This window comes from Bubalus bubalis, chromosome 4, assembly GCF_019923935.1.
Source record: "Bubalus bubalis isolate 160015118507 breed Murrah chromosome 4, NDDB_SH_1, whole genome shotgun sequence".
Lineage (NCBI taxonomy): Eukaryota > Metazoa > Chordata > Mammalia > Artiodactyla > Bovidae > Bubalus > Bubalus bubalis.
Genome location: NC_059160.1, coordinates 112,310,666 through 112,327,418, shown reverse-complemented (window position 1 = coordinate 112,327,418; position 16,753 = coordinate 112,310,666). Strand labels below are relative to the sequence as shown.

The 16,753-nt window shown below is 37.9% G+C and overlaps 1 protein-coding gene across 10 annotated transcripts in view; it reads left to right on the top strand.

The window, feature by feature from the left end:
- Positions 1–16,753, top strand: part of NAV3 (neuron navigator 3) — a 908,237-nt gene that overhangs the window by 876,642 nt on the left and 14,842 nt on the right. For all 10 annotated transcript variants that reach the window (XM_044941915.2, XM_044941916.2, XM_044941918.2 and 7 more), the window contains 6 exons: positions 135–232; positions 2,906–3,001; positions 3,274–3,442; positions 4,791–5,026; positions 14,940–15,094; positions 16,624–16,695. In XM_044941915.2, the coding sequence (XP_044797850.2) occupies positions 135–232; positions 2,906–3,001; positions 3,274–3,442; positions 4,791–5,026; positions 14,940–15,094; positions 16,624–16,695 (826 nt within the window). The remainder of the gene's footprint in view (positions 1–134; positions 233–2,905; positions 3,002–3,273; positions 3,443–4,790; positions 5,027–14,939; positions 15,095–16,623; positions 16,696–16,753) is intronic.

Below are 16,753 nucleotides of genomic sequence, written 5' to 3'. Positions count from 1 at the left end.
AGAATGGATGGCAGAAAAGGTAAATATTCCCCTTGAAAAGCGAAAAACTATGGGGGAGAAAGTGATGGCAGTAGACAGATCCGAGCTAACGTGACTCTGTTATGTGTGTGCATGTTTCTTTGGAAATTTGGTAGATATTTTGCTGGATGACCCTGGTGATGCAACTGGACACAAGGATGGCCGCAGTGTGAAAATTATAGTCTCCATAAGCAAGGGCTACGGCCGAGCAAAGGTATTTCTTTAATTTTAAGCTCTTTATTACCGTGAATGACCACGAGTCAAATATATTGAAATATGAGTATTTTTCCTGATAAATATTCTACCAGCAGAGTTTGTCTTGGCATTGGCTTAATATGTTTATAAGAGCATGAAAGTTAGGGACTCAAAAGAAATGGCCTCATCCTATAGATAGAAATGTGTCTCCGTACTTCATGTTTATTCACTGAAAACAGTAGCAGCTGTCAGCCACCCTCATTCCTAAAACCTAAAAAGAAGCACATGGCTTTCTTTGACATAGCATCGTATCTAACTAAATACAGGTGATGTTTATGATGTATGGTACCGTGTTGCTAGAACTGTCAAGATGGTCTTTCTACAAAGAGGAGACTATAAGCTATATGGCCATTCTAGACACTGGAAAGATAGATATATTTTATTAGACTCATTATAACAATGTCCATTAATACTACTTTTGTGTATCATTTTTAAGCAAGGCCCTAGCTGAAAAGGCAAATATTTAATTTTTCTGGAATCAAATATTGCCTTCAAATTGGCAGTGTCATCCTGATCCTAGACTCTTCTTGAAACAAAAAATACTTTTTTTCAAGTTGAAATTGTATTTCAGTGGCCAAAAATACAAATTTGTAGGTATCCGATTTTTTCGTATCAAACAGAAGAGCAAAGAACTTTAGAATTTTAAGATAATTGCAGTATTTAAGTTTGAAAAGTGAGCTAGCAATTGTGAATTTTTACATTGAGCATATATTCTAAGAATTCTAATGCCATAAGCTTTCTGCTTGAGCTGCAGATCTGTGCCTGAATTTCCCATGTCGGTCTTTTTGTAAAAGACTATAATAGTCTCAGTGAAGCTTGAACGATCTCTGATTTAAAAGCAGCTGCTTAAAAGCCCTGTAAGCATGTCCATTTTGACTCAGTTACATTAACACCAGAAAACAAGTTTTCTTTTTCAAAATAATTCTGAAAGACAATATTTCTGAATGTTAAGAAGAAGTTATCTTGGTATTCTTGAGTTACCATAACAAAATACTGCAGATTGGATGGCTTAAAAAATGGAAATTTGTTTTCTCCTGGTTACTAAGTCCAAGATCAAGGTGCTGTCTGGTTTGGATCCTGAAAAGGGCTCTCTCTTTGGGTTGCAAATGGCACCTATGTCCTCACAGGCCTTTCCTCAATGTGTGTACTTGGAGAGAGAGAGATCTCTCTCTTACTTCCCCTACTTAGATAAGGGTGCTGCTGCTGCTGCTGCTAAGTTGCTTCAGTTGTGTCTGACTCTGTGCGACCCCATAGACGGCAGCCCATCAGGCTCCACTGTCCCTGGGATTCTCCAGGCAAAAACACTGGAGCGGGTTGCCATTTCCTTCTCCGATGCATGAAAGTGAAAGTGAAAGTGAAGTCACTCAGTCGTGTCCGACTCTTCGCGACCCCATGGACTGCAGCCTACCAGGCTCCTCCATCCATGGGATTTTCCAGGCAAGAGTACTGGAATGGGGTGCCATTGCCTTCTCCGACTTAGAAGGCTACTGATCCTGTGATGTCAGACCCACTCTCATGGCCTAGTTTAACTCTTATTACCTCCTGCTGACTCCATTTCCAAACACCATCAATTGGGAGTTGTGGTTTAATATATGAATTTGAGTGGAACAAGAACATTCAGTCTATAACAGTGGTATAAAAATAACAGTGGTTTTGCTATAAATTTCTAACTTTTTTTTTAAACAAATATTTGTTTCAGGGTATACCTAAGTAGTGGTGATAATCATTTACCCTTATAGAGTTAAATTCTATAGATGAAGAAATGTAGGTCAGAGCCAGCTAAGTGACTTGACCTAACATCACTTTTCTTAATTACATGGTAGATGTAGTTTCACTTTAGACTTTCATATATGAAAAGTAAACTAACCACTTTAATAGTTGCTATGAAATGAACCATGTTTATATTTAAAACACCAAAACCCTACCAAAAAACAAACAAAATCAAGTCAATGAAAATCTTTGAGTTTTGAAATGTAATTTTGAAGATTCTCCAAGAATCTTCAAGGATTCCTTGTAATCCTGTAGGATTTCCTGGCAAGTATTCTATTGAATTTTCTGATAAATTCAGAGTAGAGCCTGAGTTGTGAATATATGAATCCCATACTGCCATGGATAACTTTTTTTCAAATTTGGATTCAATCTTAGAGATAATCTAAATAAAAAATAATAAACTGAGTTTTGGACTTAACATTTAGATTGCAAAAATGTTAAGATGAGATTTTAGGACTCAAGATATAGTTCTGTTGCATCTCTATCACCATCTCCTTCCCACCAAGCTGCTTCTCTTCAGAAATGTACGTGCTCGCTAAAATGGAAGACTGTTCTCTCCTGGACCTTTCCTTTCTACTGAACAGGTCATGAATCAGTTTTCCTTGGCCATACCACTTCATCTAACCTCTTTCTCTCTTGTTTTGTTGCTATTCCTGTTACTTTGCTTGTTAGTTAATTAGTTACTTTGGTTGCTTTGTTTGCTGGGGTATTTTGTATAATCCACTGTGTATGTCTACCATAATATAAACCATAAGTTTAATATATATTTTAGTGTTAATCACCACCAGTATTAATATTTTAGTAGATATAATAAAACAAGATGCAGTTGGGTTTTATCTTATTTTATTTTGATCTTACTTAGGATCAGAAGTCTCAGGCATATTTGATAGGATCCATTGGTGTAAGTGGAAAAACCAAGTGGGATGTCTTAGATGGTGTAATTAGACGTCTCTTTAAGGTACGTTGTACAAGATATCCTGATACTAATTTTCAAACGTGTTTCATTTTGGATGCTTCCCTTAGCTTTAATGGCATGTGCATATCTGCTTTTCCTCTCCTGCATTTTAACTATTAAAGAAAGCTTTCTCTTTATGCTGTGTGATATTAATAGTTATTGTAGTACCCAGTTCTAAAATTCCTGATAGCTAGTTTCATATCCCCATGAATTTTACCGTGATAGAAGAGTGGTCCCTCTGTTTTGACTTTGCGTCTTTGTGTATACAATTTTAGGAGTATGTGTTCAGAATTGATACCTCCGCTAGCCTTGGTCTGAGCTCTGACTGCATTGCCAGCTACTGTATAGGAGACGTAACCAGATCCCATGGCCCAGAAGTGCCTGAGCTGCTGCCTTGTGGGTACCTTGTGGGTGATAATAACGTCATCACTGTGAACCTGAAAGGTAAAAGTAAAAATGGAAAATAAACCCACAATTGCATTTTTACCAATGTTTCTTTTCCTTTTTTTTTTTTTTTTTTTTTTTTGCAGTTTCACTTCAAATTTTCATATTTGAAAAGTAGGCTAACTACTTTAATAGTTTGGGTATGAGATGAACCATATTTATATTAAAAACACAAAAATCCAACTAAAAACAAAAATCAAGTAAATTAAAGTCTATGAGTTTTGAGATGTAATTTTGAAGATTCTCGAGGACTCATAGAAGAAGTGACTCGTCAAATTTCAAATTTCTAGGTTTTCTACATTATCCTCTTTGATTTAGGGGAAATTTCTAAAAGTTTATTGCCTAGTCTAAGGTAATATATTCATCCCTATGCCTTCAATTTTAAAATATATATGCTCAGCAAGGGCTTCCCTGGTAGCTTAGATGGTAAAAAATCTGCCTGCAATGCAGGAGGCCCAAGTTTGATCCCTGGGTTGGGAAGATCCCTTGGAGAAGGGAATAGCTACCCAGTCAAGTGATCTTTCCTGGAAAATCCCATGGACAGAGGAGCCTGGCAGGGTACAATCTATGGGGTCACAAAGAGTTGGATGCAGTGAAGAGACTAAGCACATATTCAGTGAATACCCACTGGGGATAGAGAATGGAAGTTAAGAATTAGGGATGAGAAATTCTTTTTCTTTGAATAATGTGATTATTTCTAGGTAAATGGAATATCTCAGGTATCCTTGTCTCCATAATTTCTTGTTCACATATGTTGATGAGTTCAGAACATATCTAGGTAACTATGGATTAATAGAGGGATTTGTCAATATTTGATTTTATGATTAAGATAGTTGAGATACTGTTGCTCTCCTTAATTCCTTGCCAAATATCACAATATATATTCTTCAAAAGCTTAAGTGATGGTATAGCAGGGATGTATAATGAGAGCTAGAAGGAAGTAAAGAGAAGGAGAAAAGAGGAGGAAAAAGAGAAGAACACAAATTTTTATATTTATGCTTAACAAAATTACCACCTTCAAAGAGAAGAATAATTCTTGATAGCATTCATAGTAATGCTTCCATTTCTCTGTGGAAACATAAGTGGGAAGCATGAAGTAGACAGGGAAGAGAGTCTCAGGAAAAGCAACTGGCTTGCTTTCATTCCTGTGTTCACTCTGCCTTATTTCTCATGTATTCTGTCTTAAAATAGCAACACATGTTTGTGAGACAGAAATGTCAAGGAAAGTCTCTTGCAAGGAGTGTTATTGCTATGGCTAACAAAGCCCAGGTGCCAGTTGACACTGTGTTTTAAATTCTAGCTTATGTAGAATCATAAGCCATTCTCTTCCCTTTGTTTCTCCCTTTAGGGGTAGAAGAAAACAGTTTGGACAGTTTTGTTTTTGATACTCTGATTCCTAAACCAATTACCCAAAGATACTTTAACTTGTTGATGGAGCATCACAGAATTATACTCTCAGGACCTAGTGGTACTGGAAAGACTTATTTAGCACACAAACTTGCTGAATATGTAATAACCAAATCTGGGAGGAAAAAAACAGAGGATGCAATCGCCACTTTTAATGTGGATCACAAGTCTAGTAAGGTAAGTCACAGACTCCTAAGACAACCGCTGCCATTTATCCATAATTGTATTACTCAACTAAGCATTAAGATTACATGAAACTTCCATATTGTGCCTGGAAACATATCTATCTCATTGGCTAAGGCTAGAATCTGGAGAATGAATAAACCCTGTTTGTGAATTTGAATAAGACTGCTCAGTGGCATTCAGTTATCTAGTACTTCACAAGCATTGGGAATTGACAGAAGAAAAGAACAAGGTCTCTATTGTCTAATTTCTCTTAGACATCCATTTAGGAAGTGTTAGAGCAAAAAGAGATCCAAGTAAATACTATGCAAGCAAGAGGCTAGAACTCTTCCTGGAGAAATCAGAGCTTTCAAAAGTCAGTATCTGGTCTGGGTCATAATAAACAAGGAATTAACTGGAATATTGTAATAATGGATATTTGGGTATGATTAATATATTCTAAGCAGAAATTCTGGGAGCAGAAAATTGTTTACATCATATTTCTATAGGATTTCTGTGTAGGAAACTTAGGAAATTGAATAGTATTCCATTTCACCATCACCTAAGGTCTCAGTCAGTTCATTTCAGTTCAGTTGCTCAGTTGTGTCTGATTCTTTGCAACCCCATAGACTGCAGCACTGCCAGGCTTCCCTGTCCATCACCAACTCCTGGAGTTTACTCAAATTCATGTCCATTGAGTCGGTGATGCCATCCAACCATCCCATCCTCTGTCATCCCCTTCTCCTCCTGCCTTCAATCTTTCCCAGCATCAGGGTCTTTCCCAGTGAGTCAGTTATTTGCATTAGGTGGCCAAAGTATTGGAGTTTCAGCTTTAGCATCAGTCCTTCCAACGAATATTCAGGATTTATTTCCTTTAGAATGGATTGGTTGGATCTCCTTGCTGTCCAACGGACTCTCAAGAGTCTTCTCCAACACCACAGTTCAAAAGCATTAATTCCTCAGCACTCAGCTTTCTTTATGGTCCAACTCTCACATCGATACATGACTACTGGAAAAACCATAGCTTTGACTAGACGGACCTTTGTTGGCAAAGTAATGTCTCTGCTTTTTAATATGCTGTCTAGGTTGGTCATAACTTTTCTTCCAAGGAGCAAGCGTATTTTAATTTTTCTGGCTGAAGTCATAATCTGCAGTGATTTTAGAGCCCCAAAATATAAAGTCTGTCACTGTTTCCATTGTTTTCCCATCTATTTGCCATGAAGTGATGGGACTGGATGCCATGATCTTAGGTTTCTGAATGTTGTTGACTTTTCACTCTCCTATTTCGCTTTCATCAAGAGGCTCTTTAGTTCTTCTTCCCTTTCTGCCATAAGGGTGGTGTCATCTGCATATCTGAGGTTATTGATATTTCTCCCATCAATCTTGATTCCAGCTTGTGCTTCATCCAGCCTGGCATTTCACATGATGTACTCTGCATATAAGTTAAATAAGCAGGATGACAGTATATAACCTTGACATACTCTTTTCCCGATTTGGAACCAGTCTGTTGTTCCATGTCCATTTCTAACTGTTGCTTCTTGACCTGCATACACATTTCTCAGGAGGCAGGTCAGGTGGTCTGGTATTCCCATCTCTTGAAGAATTTTCCACAGTTTGTTGTGATCTACACAGTCAAAGGCTTTGGCATAGTCAATAAAACAGAAGTAAATGTTTTTTTCTGGGACTCTCTTGCTTTTTTGATGATCCAGTGGATGTTGGGAATTTGATCTCTTGTTCCTCTGCCTTTTCTAAATCCAGCTTGAACATCTGGAAGTTCACGGTTCACGTACTGTTGAAGCCTGGCTTGGAGAATTTTGAGCATTACTTTGCCAGTGTGTGAGATGAGTCTATACTAAGGTCTAGTATACCAGAATTATCATCCTGAACACTCTCAGCTCTTAAATAGTCATGAGGGGATATAAAAGGCAGCCAGTACTTTCATATACTCCAAGCAAAGTCAACAATTTTAAAAAGAAAATAGTTGATGCCTAACAAATCGCTAACACTGGGCTACTTTTACTGATAGTTACTAACTACATTCTCAGTCAGTGCAGCCTGAGGTTCTCTTAGGAAACTACATTTGTTATCAGCAATACCTTGAGGTTACCCAGATGACACTGGGTCACTGTGACTTTTTTCAAAAATTACCTGGTTAAATGATCTAAACTGACCCAGTCTCACAGTCACCTCCCTCCTACAAATATTTAGAAAATAAACACGACTCCCCAAAGCAGCCCCAAACCACTAAATTCTTGAAAGATGTTTAATTTAGTGAACAAAAATGCCTTAAAGGAATAGTTCATTAAGTTCATGACACCAACCAACTGTGGAACCTAGGGCTGATTCTTTAATTTCTTTGTGCCTCAGTTTTCCCAGTCATAAAATGCGGAAAATAGTGAAGTTGTGTTAAGGACTAAAGGAGTGACTCTGTGTGTGTGTGAGAGAGAGAGAGAGACAAAGAGAGAGAGAGAGAGACAGAGAGAAGTAGAAGCCGGGAAAGAGAGAGAATAGTGCACATAGCAAGCACTGTCTAAGGGTTGCCCACAGTTACTAATTATAGCTCTTGGCTCCAATGAGGATTTCTTATACAAATACACTCAGACCCATACAGACCACCCACTCCTGTGACACACACACATATTTGTTCAAATTGTCTTGTATGTATTTTTCAAGGAGAGCAGAGTTGTGTATAAGGCCTCATGTTGACTCAATAGAGCGCATGAATTCTGACTACGTCCTTGGAATTCAGCACTATTCAGATTGTTGACGAACCAAATATTCTCATTTTAAGTAGAGAGAGACATGGCACCTGAGACAGAATACTAAACTCTTCTCTAAGTAAAAGCAGAAGACACAGTTGCTTGTTAACTTCAGCCTACATGTTTAATGCCTCCAATGAATTCTGGGTCTCCTCATCAGTTCAGTTCAGTTGCTCAGTTGTGTCCGACTCTTTGCGACCCCATGAATCACAGCAAGCCAAGCCTCCCTGTCCATCACCAACTCCCGGAGTTCACCCAGACTCACGTCCATTGAGTCAGTGATGCCATCCAGGCATCTCATCCTCTGTTGTCCCCTTCTCCTCCTGCCCCCAATCCCTCCCAGCATCAGAGTCTTTTCCAATGAGTCAACTCTTCGCATGAGGTAGCCAAAGTACTGGAGTTTCAGCTTTAACATCATTCCTTCCAAAGAAATCCCAGGGCTGATCTCCTTCAGAATGGACTGGTTGGATCTCCTTGCAGTCCTTACAGTTCAAAAGCATCAATTCTTTGGCCTTCTGCCTTCTTCACAGTCCAACTCTCACATCCATACATGACCACAGGAAAAACCATAGCCTTGACTAGATGAACCTCTGTTGGCAAAGTAATGTCTCTGCTTTTGAATATGCTATCTAGGTTGGACATAACTTTCCTTCCAAGGAGTAAGCGTCTTTTAATTTCATGGCTGCAGTCACCATCCGCAGTGATTTTGGAGCCCCAAAAAATAAAGTCTGACACTGTTTCCACTGTTTCCCCATCTATTTCCCATGAAGTAATGGGACAAGATGCCATGATCTTCGTTTTCTGAATGTTGAGCTTTAAGCCAACTTTTTCACTCTCCACTTTCACTTTCATCAAGAGGCTTTTTAGTTCGTCTTCACATTCTGCCATTAAGGGTAGTGTCATCTGCATATCTGAGGTTACTGATACTTCTCCTGGCAATCTTGATTCCAGCTTGTGTTTCTTCCAGTCCAGCGTTTCTCATAATGTACTCTGCATATAGGTTAAATAAACAAGGTGACAATATACAGCCTTGACATACTCCTTTTCCTATTTGGAACCTGTCTGTTGTTCCATGTCCACTTCTAACTGTTGCTTCCTGACCTGCATACAAATTTCTCAAGAGGCAGATCAGGTGGTCTGGTATTCCCATCTCTTTCAGAATTTTCCACAGTTTATTGTGATCCACACAGTCAGAGGCTTAGGCACAGTCATTAAAGCAGAAATAGATGTTTTTCTGGAACTCTCTTGCTTTTTCCATGATCCAGCGGATGTTGGCAAGCTTTATTTAAAAGCTTTAACATATTTTGTTTCTTTTCAGCCAAAATGATAAAAGAATTGACATATTTTAATTACCCTGTGTTCTCTTTGATTTTTCCTTAATGTTAATGTGAAAAAACTATTTAGAAGTACTTCTTTTCTGGAAAAAAAAAAAGAAAAAAAAAGCAACTGGTTGGAAAATAGGAGAAGAATAGATTAATTAGAGGAAATGGGACTTTGATAAAGTTAGAGAATCACTTAAAGTCAAATTTTAAGTCAAGTTGACCATCCTTCCTCAGGATATAATTTGACATGCTAAAATAAAGTAGGGTAACTTACATTAGTTCTAAAATTTGCCTCACTCCATAAGACACTGTTATATCTAAGTTATTTTTATTTCAGTTAAAAAATGTTTAGTGCTTGGGGATGTTTTTAAGTAATAACAATTTATATGGCCTTTAAAATTTGATCAAATACAGCCAGCACTCTTATTTTCTACTTTTTCTGAATAAAATCACTTGTGCCATTATGAGATCAGTTTAATCTTTGTTATTATAAAGTAATAAATAAAGCATGACAAAAGTGAACAGAATGGATGACGCTAGAGAACAGTTATAGGAAGAAATCCGTGGGCAAGTCACGTAGTGTTCATCACCAAGAAAGCACAAAATCCAACTAACAAATGTTTATTATTTCTTTATGGTTGTAAGATATGAATGACCCATCAGTAATGTTGGATACCAAGTCCTGGCCAGAGAATTTGGCCGGTTCTTGCCACATTGTTAGAGAATTTGCAATTATTTTCCAGGAGTTGATGGTATGTGAGAGTGGTACAGAGAAATGGGGATGGCAGGTTTGCATTGTGGGAGGGACAGCTAAGTGTCGGTTTACGACAGTAAAGGGTGAATAAGGTGTGAGATAAATGCCTTCCCTGAGAATCAGAGCTGCGTAACTGCTGACATGCTTTATGCTGTGCCTCTGATAGCTCTGAAGGGACAAGGCACAAAGTACTCATTGATTCCAAAAACGTCCAACAATAAACCATCAAATGAAAACAAATCTTTTCATGTTTTGGGGGTCTCTGCATTTTACATTCTGTCCCTCTTCCCATTCTTCAAGCCCTCTCTTGAGCTGCCAGCTGGAATATTTTGATTGAAAGCAGGACACATAAACAATTACACTTTGTGACATTTGATATAGTGGGCCCAGAAGGCTGGAGATGGATTTAGTAAAGAATATGTGGCCGGCTGAAGCCATTTGGAATGTTAGGTGGGAAAAGATCAGAAAGCTGGACTTGGCAGATTCATTTTGAGTGTGTCTAGAGTCAAAATGAGGGAAAACAGTGATCAATAGTTTTTATGCAACTGCTGTGTTCTGTGTATATTTTCGAAGTATGGGATTCGTCTCATTATCAATATCCATCTGGTAGATATACCTGTTTATTTTTCTGCCTTATTAGATCTTGGACTGAAACTTCTAATGCTAATGCATCAATACTTCAATCTAAGATTTTACCCCAGTTAAGCTAGGGTGAAGTTCATGGAATGATTTCAAATGGGGTTTAAAAAAAAAAAACAAAAAAAAAAAACAAAAAAAAACCCTCAAGTTATATGACTGAATTACTTGTATTTGCCTATTTCTACTTCTGACTGGTCCATACCTTTTATTAGATTCCCAAAGGAATCTGCTACCAGTCTCAAGAAAAAAGAGAACTGTAATAGAATCTTCTAGCCCTATTTTTTCAGAAATCACCCAGTGATTTCTTATTTACCAAATCCAAGTCAAGCTTCTCCACCTCCCTGTGCCACCTCCCTCCCCCAGCCACCTCCCTGCTTCACCTCCTCCTCTTCCTCCTCTCCCCTCGCCTCCCTCCTCCTTTCTCTCTTGATTTATGTGTACCTGATTACTATAATTGAGCCCCCTATCTAGAAATTGTTCTCATTTTCATGATTATGGAATGCTGTCCTGTTTCCTTCCTACCTTCTAGTAAGCTCCTTCTTAGTGTCATTCACTGACTGTTTTTCCTTCACCTTCCAGTGAATGTAAATATTCCTCAACATTCTGATCTCCTCCACATCTGTTTTCATCCAGATAACTTCCTTGTTTGAATTTGTGTTGGTTCCAGTTGGACACTATTAGCCATGCCCATGTTCTATATGGTAGACATTTCTGTTAGCTTACAGATATGTTTCCATTAGTATAGTAAATATACATATTTAGAAATGCCAATTTCAACTCTGAAAATGTATCACAAATGCATCTTCTTCTATCCATCTCTGCTACCACCACCCTCCCAAACAAATGAACACTCTGTCGCTCACCTGGGCTACTGCAGTTGCTTACTAACTGCTTGATTTACAACTTCCATTAAATTCCAGTTCTCTCTGTGTGTCTCTTTTTGCTTTCAGTTCGTGGAAATGGAATGTCTTTTCATAATTAAAAGCTTACCACTTTAAAATCCAGCAGTGACTCCCCATTGCTGTCTGCTCTAGGTCAAAAATCTCCCCATACCTCTATTATTCCTCTTGAGTCCCACAGTGTGTCTTGGCTTCAGCAATTTCAGTATTCTCTTGACTGCTTTCTCTTCTTCCTTTACAATATACTTGTTGTTGTTCAGTTGCCCAGTTGTGTCTGACTCTTTGCGACCCCATGGACTGCAGCAGGTCAGGCCTCTCTGTCCCTCACCATCTCCTGAAGTTTGCCCAGGTTCATGTCCCTTGTATTGGTGGTGCCATCCAACCATCTCATCCTCTGATGCCCTCTTCTCCTTCTGTCCCCCCATCTTTCCCAGGAGCAGGGACTTTTCCAATGAGTCCGCTGTACACATCAGATGACCAAAATACTGGAATTTCAGTTCAGCATCAGTCCTTCCAATGAATATTTAGGGTTGATTCCCCGTAAGGTTGATAGTTTGATCTCCTTGCTGTCCAGGGGACTCTCAGGAGTCTTCTCCAGCACCACAGTTCAGAGGCATCAATTCTTCACTGCCCCACCTTCTTGGCGGTCCAACTCTCACAGCTGTACATGACCACTGCAAAGACCATTGCCTTGACCATAGGACCTTTGTCGACAGAATAATGTCTCCGCTTTTCAACACACTGTCTAGGTTTGTCATAACTTTCCTGCCAAGAAGCAAACATCTGATTTCATTTCTGCAGTCACCATTCAAAGTGATTTTAGAGCCCCAGAAGAGGAAATATGATACTACTTCCGCCTTTTCCTCCCCTATTTGCCATGAAATAATGGGGCTGGATGCCATGACCTTAGTTTTTTTCTTAGTATTTAGTTTTAAGCTGGCTCTTTCACTCTCTTCCTTCACCCTCATCAAGAGGCTCTTTAGTTCCTATTTGCTTTCTGCCATTAGGGTGGTATCATCCGCATATCTGAGGTTGTGGCTGTTTCTCCCACCTATGTTGATTCCAGCTTGTAACTCATCCAGCCCACCTTTTCTCATGATGTACTCAGAGTATAGAGTTAAACAATATATTTACCTCACTTCAAAATCATGATTCTGGCTACATTACTTATGTTTCTTCACTGTCAGTAGGAAAAGTCCAGTAGTCTTACCAATGATTCAAAGTTGCAAACTTTTATTTCCAATCTACTTACAACTCTTTCACAAAACCTATACTACTGGTTCTTTCCTACATGGAGCTCATATTTTTGTGTTTTGCCATTGTTTTTCTGTCTGTGGAAAGCTATTCTTTCATTTTTAAGCATCAAAATATCACCTAACCTTTAGAATAAAAAGTTAGTAGCAAATAATACTGCCACCAGAAAGTCTTTCCCAGAAGCCACAAGTAATCTTTATATGCAGTGAACAAAATCTTTGTTGTATACTCTTTTGAGGTAATGTATTATTTTCCACTATAAATTGTAGTTATCTGCATATTGTATGTGCCTAACCTACTCAAGGCAATAAGCATCTTGATTGGTTTTTCCATTTCTAATTGATCATCCTGTCCTTCAAGCATCTGCATTAAAAGACACTTGCTCCTTGCAAGTAAAGCTGTGCTACCTACACAGCATATTAAAAAGCAGAGACATCACTTGGCTAACAAAGTTCCATATAGTCAAAGCTATGGTTTTTCCAGTAGTCATGTATGGATGTGAGAATTGTACCATAAAGAAGGCTGAGCACTGAAGAATTGATGCTTTTGAGCTGTGGTGTTGGAGAAGATTCTTGAGAGTCCCTTGGACAGCAAGGAGATCAAACCAGTCAATCCTAAAGGAAATCAACACTGAATATTCATTGGAAGAATTGATGCTGAAGCTGAAGCTCCAGTACTTTGGCCACCCGATGCCAAGAGCTGACTCATTAGAAAAGATCCTGGTGATGGGAAAGATTGAAGGCAGGAAGAGAAGGGGACAGCAGAGGATGAGATGATTGGATGGCATCACCAATTCTATGGACATAAGTTCGAGCAAGTTCTGAGAGTTGGTGAAGAACAGGGAAGCCTGGTGTGCTACAGTCCATGGGATCACAAACAGTCAGATATGACTGAGCTACTGAACAACGACAAATCCTTCAAATATATTTTCTTTGATAAATTCTCTACCCTTGTCAAAACAACAACAGCATATGAGTGGTGTTTGTGTTTATATAGTAAAATCCAAATTTCTCTGCATGGATTCAGTCTTTTCTGTTTTCTCTCATTGAGATCACTACTACCGTGTACCATTTTCTGCAAAAGCAGAACACTAATATTTTTCCAAACACGTCACACACTCATATCTTCCAGTTCTTATGCTTTACTCTTTATTCTTCAATTATACCTCCCACCCCCATAGCGTATTTCTCTGAACCTTAAATCTGAGTTAGATATCTCTCTTTAGTTTTTCTATAGTGCTTTGTGCATTTCACTTATCACACTGCATTGTGATTTACTTGTTGGCCTGCCCTTTTGTTTGTCAACTCTAATGCTTGGAATGTAGAAGTAAGCTCTAAATCCTGATGCCAGAGTACCTGGCACATAGTAGGCACTTGCTAAATCTGTGTTGAAAGAGTAAAAATCTACATACTTATCATTTGGAATTCTATTCATTATTTTCAAGATCCATCATGAAATTGATTTTAACCCTGCTCAAGATTTACAAATTGAAAATGTCATTGTAAATATGCAAATATTATGGAAATGCTCTTACTGATTAGGATAATTCTAAGAAACCTAATTATGTTTCTGGCCTACCCATCTGTGACAGCAATCAGTGAACTGGTTATCATATTTAGATTAAAAGCTATTAGAAAGGAAAAATACCTGTAAATAACCAAGAAACTTAATAAATGCTAAATGCTAATGTCAAGTGACCCAATGAAATACAACAACTTTTGTCTTTATTTTAAACTACAACAGTGGCATGCAGATAATAAATAAGTCAGTCAAACAACCAACCAACCATAGTTTTATTTGAGTCCCAGGGCTGTATTTTCAGATGCACCTCATCAAAATGATTAAGACGTTTAGAGTCTAAATGGAAATTTAGGGGTATCATTTTGGATTTAGTCTATACCTCAAATTATAAGGCTTGCTAAAATCCATTTTTATAATTATATCAAAAGTAAGAATGGAGTCTCAATATTTATGGTTTACCATAAGAGCTCATATCAAGAATTCATTTTTTTTTGCCTTTCTTCCAGGGAGAGAACAAACTGAGAAATATGTCCTTCTGTTTACAGTTTTATATTTGCTTCAGATGTTCTGTACTGGCTTTTCTCTTTCCTTTAAAAATGTACACTTTCAACATTATATGTTTTTTGCTTTGTAGAATAATATTTTATATCAATGGGATGATCTATGAGTTTTAATCACAGAACTCAGATGGAAGACAAAATGCATTATTCCTAAATTATGAATGGCTTACCATTAGTATGAATTTATCATTGATGTGTTTGTTTTCTTTATTTTTTAAAGGAATTACAACAATATCTAGCTAACCTGGCTGAACAATGCAGTGCTGATAATAATGGTGCAGAGCTTCCAGTTGTAATAATTCTCGATAATCTTCATCATGTGGGCTCTTTGAGTGATATCTTCAATGGTTTTCTCAACTGTAAATACAATAAATGGTATGCTTGAAATATTTTGAATGATGAAATATGAAAAATGGGGATCAAACTTGAATTCTTGTGCCTTTATTCCTTTTAAGACCTATAGTGGATGCCATTTGGAGAAGGCAGTGGCAACCCACTCCAGTACTCTTGCCTGGAAAATCCCATGGACGGAGGAGCCTGGTAGGCTGTAGTCCTTGGGGTTGCAAAGAGTCGGACACAACTGAGCAACTTCACTTTCACTCATTGGAGAAGGAAATGGCAACCCACTCCAGTGTTCTTGCCTGGAGAATGCCAGGGACGGGGGAGCCTGGTGGGCTGCCGTCTATGGGGTCGCACAGAGTCGGACACGACTGAAGCGACTTAGCAGCAGCAGCAGCAATGGATGTCCTTAATTTGAAAAGCCTTCATTACTCTTATACCATGTTTACAAAGAATCTCTGTGTATCCCTTATAACATCTATTTATTCATTCAACAAGTGTGTCCCAAGTGCTTTTATAGCAACAGTATTTACTTGATGATATTAACTTCTACATGTATGCTAAAAGTCTGGAAGACTATTGTCAGTAAGAGAATGTTTATTTATTTATTTTTTTAAGAGAATGTTTAAATCAGAAATATTAAGAACTAGAATGAGGCTATGTGATGTGATATGAAAGTTGCTCAGTTGTGCCCAACTCTTTGTGACACCATGGACTATACAGTCCATGGAATTCTCCAGGCCAGAATACTGAAGTGGGTAGCCTTTCCCTTCTCCAGGATATCTTCCCAACCCGGGATCGAACCCAGGTCTCCCACATTGCAGGTGGATTCTTTATCAGCCGAGCCACAAGGGAAGCCCTATTATTGACTATTATCAATAACAGAATGTTTGAATCAGGGAAATTAAGAACTAGAACAAGGCTATAGAACCGTTTCATTTTTGGTCCATAGTAAAGTTTAAATTCAACCTTCCTATAGAAGTAAATTTATTACATTCAGATATACCTTTGTCCTTAGTGATTCTAATGTTTAACTATTTACATGTGAGAAAAGGTTCAAGTAGGGTATAAAAAATCTGAAAAGATTTTTAAGATTCACTGTAGTGTGATCTCTAAAAAAGAACATATAAGAACAACTACATAAATGTTAGTTTCAGTGGTGCAAGTATCCCAGTTATCTCTGCTAGAAATATGAAATAATAAAGGAAAAATTAATGAATTGGATTATAAGCAAAAGAATCATAAGATATTAGAGTGGGATGAAATCCCTGTGATTATTCTACCTAATCTCTTTATTTTATTTATGAGTAAACATGGGATTAGAGAGGGAAAATGATTACAATGATTTGCCTAGGATGCCAGAGCTGACATTTGAGCCCCAAATCTTAATTTCTACTTCAGTGATCTTTGTCATTTTCCAGCTGAATGTTATAAAATTACCCCTTTACAGCATAATGTTAAATGGAAGAATACAAGTTTATCCAAATTGTTCCCTGAGACAATTTTAACATATTAATATCTTTTACTGTTAATGCATATACATTTTCTTTTCTTTTTGTCTCCAGTCCATATATTATTGGAACAATGAATCAGGGAGTTTCTTCATCACCAAATCTAGAGCTACATCACAATTTCAGGTAAAAATAAGTTGGAATTGTTTGTATTGTCTCTTTTCTGTTTGCTTTTGCTGGTTGT